At 46.3% G+C, this 350-nt stretch overlaps 1 protein-coding gene across 1 annotated transcript in view; it reads right to left on the bottom strand.

The window, feature by feature from the left end:
- Positions 1-350, bottom strand: part of LOC119581986 (cortactin-binding protein 2-like) — a gene marked incomplete in the record, with an annotated part of 125,597 nt that overhangs the window by 1,439 nt on the left and 123,808 nt on the right. The window contains 1 exon segment of the mRNA XM_037930174.1: positions 1-59. Within this exon segment, the coding sequence (XP_037786102.1) occupies positions 1-59 (59 nt within the window).

Raw genomic sequence — 350 nt, 5'->3', positions numbered from 1 at the left:
AGTCTGCTCAGTGCGTCCTCGGGGTCTTCGTAGCAGTCCGGCACCTTAACCTCCGTGACCTGTGGGGAAAAGGGCAGTGAGGCCACGAAGCGCAAGGCCTGGGGAGGACATGTGTTCCCGTTTTCTCTGTGCGCTTTTACATTTGGCTTCGTCGTCATTTCAAAATAATAGTTATGAAAACCCATGAACGGTGACTGATAAATGACCACCTATTACGGCTGCATATTTACGGCTGAATCCCAAAATTTGGCACACAAGTGGAAAGGCATCCTCATCCAAAGTGAATCTTGACTCAGATTCTACGTATAATACAATACGATGCATAGAAGGAAAGGAAAGTTGGAAAATAA

This window comes from Penaeus monodon, chromosome 15 (assembly GCF_015228065.2).
Source record: "Penaeus monodon isolate SGIC_2016 chromosome 15, NSTDA_Pmon_1, whole genome shotgun sequence".
Classification (NCBI taxonomy): domain Eukaryota; kingdom Metazoa; phylum Arthropoda; class Malacostraca; order Decapoda; family Penaeidae; genus Penaeus; species Penaeus monodon.
Note: the sequence above shows the minus strand (reverse complement) of the source record. Positions and strands in the feature narration are given on the sequence as shown.